We start from the raw sequence: 1,599 nt of genomic DNA on the forward strand, positions 1-1,599 counted from the left end.
TTTTTTTTTTTTTTTTTTTTTTTTTTTTTTTTTTTGTAGAAGTGCATCTGGGCAAGTTTCAAGGGTAGGGTAACCACATAATTTATCATTCAACCTGGACACTTTTGAGAGTGAAAAGGGGCACTATTAAAAAGTACACTGGGACAACACCAGCATAAGCTAGGACTGTTTTGGGCAAATAGACATATGGTCACCTGGTCTAAGGGAATAATTTACAGAGAGGATGGAACTGATTATGTAATTAGTAGTAACTAAAAATTATGGCACCACTAAGAAGTCACTTTATATTAGCATACTGCCTTCAATAGTCTGCCAGATGTTCATAGAAAGGTCTTTTTAGCCACTGAATTTGCATTCTTAAGAAAAAACATCCTCGTGACAGTTTCATTGATAGATTGGTTTTCTTGGTACTGCTATCTACTGAATGATACTGTTACCTTCCTTGCCCATTTTAAAGTTGGATAGTTGCAAAAATTATGACTGAGTTTCTCTCTTCTTTTAGACATATATATCTGGGACTTACTGTGATGCTGGGTACAGTGTCCATTTTCCTAAGTATTGCAGTACTTTTCACTTTAAAGAAAAATTGTGTTTCAAAACATAGAAGCTTCAGAACCAAGACAGAAGGAACAATGGTATCTACAAGAATCAGGAAGGAAAATTGTACTACAAGTGATCATTTGCTACACCCCAGCTGCTGGCCAGGCAAGGAAACACAGCTTTAGAAAAATGATGACTTGAAGCCATGTTTTCTAATTTCTGGAAATTCTGCAAACAAATAGATTTTAATCAAAGGAGTTTTTAATGTGTCCTTTTTTTTCTCCTTTCAAAATATGTCTTTGACTCTAAGTATGAGATAATGTACCTAATAACAAATAAAATTAAACATATTACAGAAAATACAGATAATAAAGCTAATCCAAACCTTTTATTTCTTCCTTATATTATTTATATAAATTCCACATATTATTTACTCATTCTGCTTAATTTTGCTTTGCGCCCGTTATCTAATAGCTGTATTGCTAGAACAATTGTCCTGATAGTCTAATGGCTATACATAGAGTAATTTTTAAACTGAAATACTTGTCAAGGGGAAGAGAGTCCATTAAAAAATTAAATTATATCTTGGCCTCCTTCAAATATGACCTTAATGAAGATGTTGGAATAGAGCCAGAATATGTAGAGAGAGATTTCATTTTAAGCTCTTCCTTTCTTTTGGACTTTAGTAATTGGCACAGAAATATATAGTGGCAAATGATCTTGGAGGATTCAAATTTTGGATTATTAGCTCTTCTGCCATCCATTATATGTGCATTGTGTGTGACACCTGAAGTGACCATAATGATAAAGTATAAAATTATTATTACCATGCTTCACTGTCTGGCCTAAATTAACGAGACAGTAAACAACAAGTGTTGGAGAGGATGTGGAGAAAGGGGAACCCTCTTACACTGTGGGTGGGAATGCAAGTTGTTGCAGCCACTTTGGAAAACAGTGTGGAGATTCCTTAAGAAATTAAAAATAGAGCTTCCCTATGACCCTGCAATTGCACTACTGAGTGTTTACCCCAAAGATACAGATGTAGTAAGAAGAAGGGCC

The 1,599-nt window shown here is 34.4% G+C and overlaps 1 protein-coding gene across 2 annotated transcripts in view; it reads left to right on the plus strand.

The window, feature by feature from the left end:
• The window catches only part of SLCO1C1 (solute carrier organic anion transporter family member 1C1), a 62,901-nt gene extending 61,531 nt beyond the window's left edge, over nucleotides 1-1,370 (plus strand). For both annotated transcript variants that reach the window (XM_032855116.1, XM_032855117.1), the window contains one exon: nucleotides 503-1,370. In XM_032855116.1, coding sequence (XP_032711007.1) covers nucleotides 503-725 — 223 coding nt within the window. In that variant the 3' untranslated portion in view covers nucleotides 726-1,370. The remainder of the gene's footprint in view (nucleotides 1-502) is intronic.
• The last annotated feature ends 229 nt before the right edge of the window (nucleotides 1,371-1,599 follow it).

This window comes from Lontra canadensis, unplaced genomic scaffold (assembly GCF_010015895.1).
Source record: "Lontra canadensis isolate GAN:19392208 unplaced genomic scaffold, GSC_riverotter_1.0 scaffold9, whole genome shotgun sequence".
Classification (NCBI taxonomy): Eukaryota; Metazoa; Chordata; class Mammalia; order Carnivora; family Mustelidae; genus Lontra; species Lontra canadensis.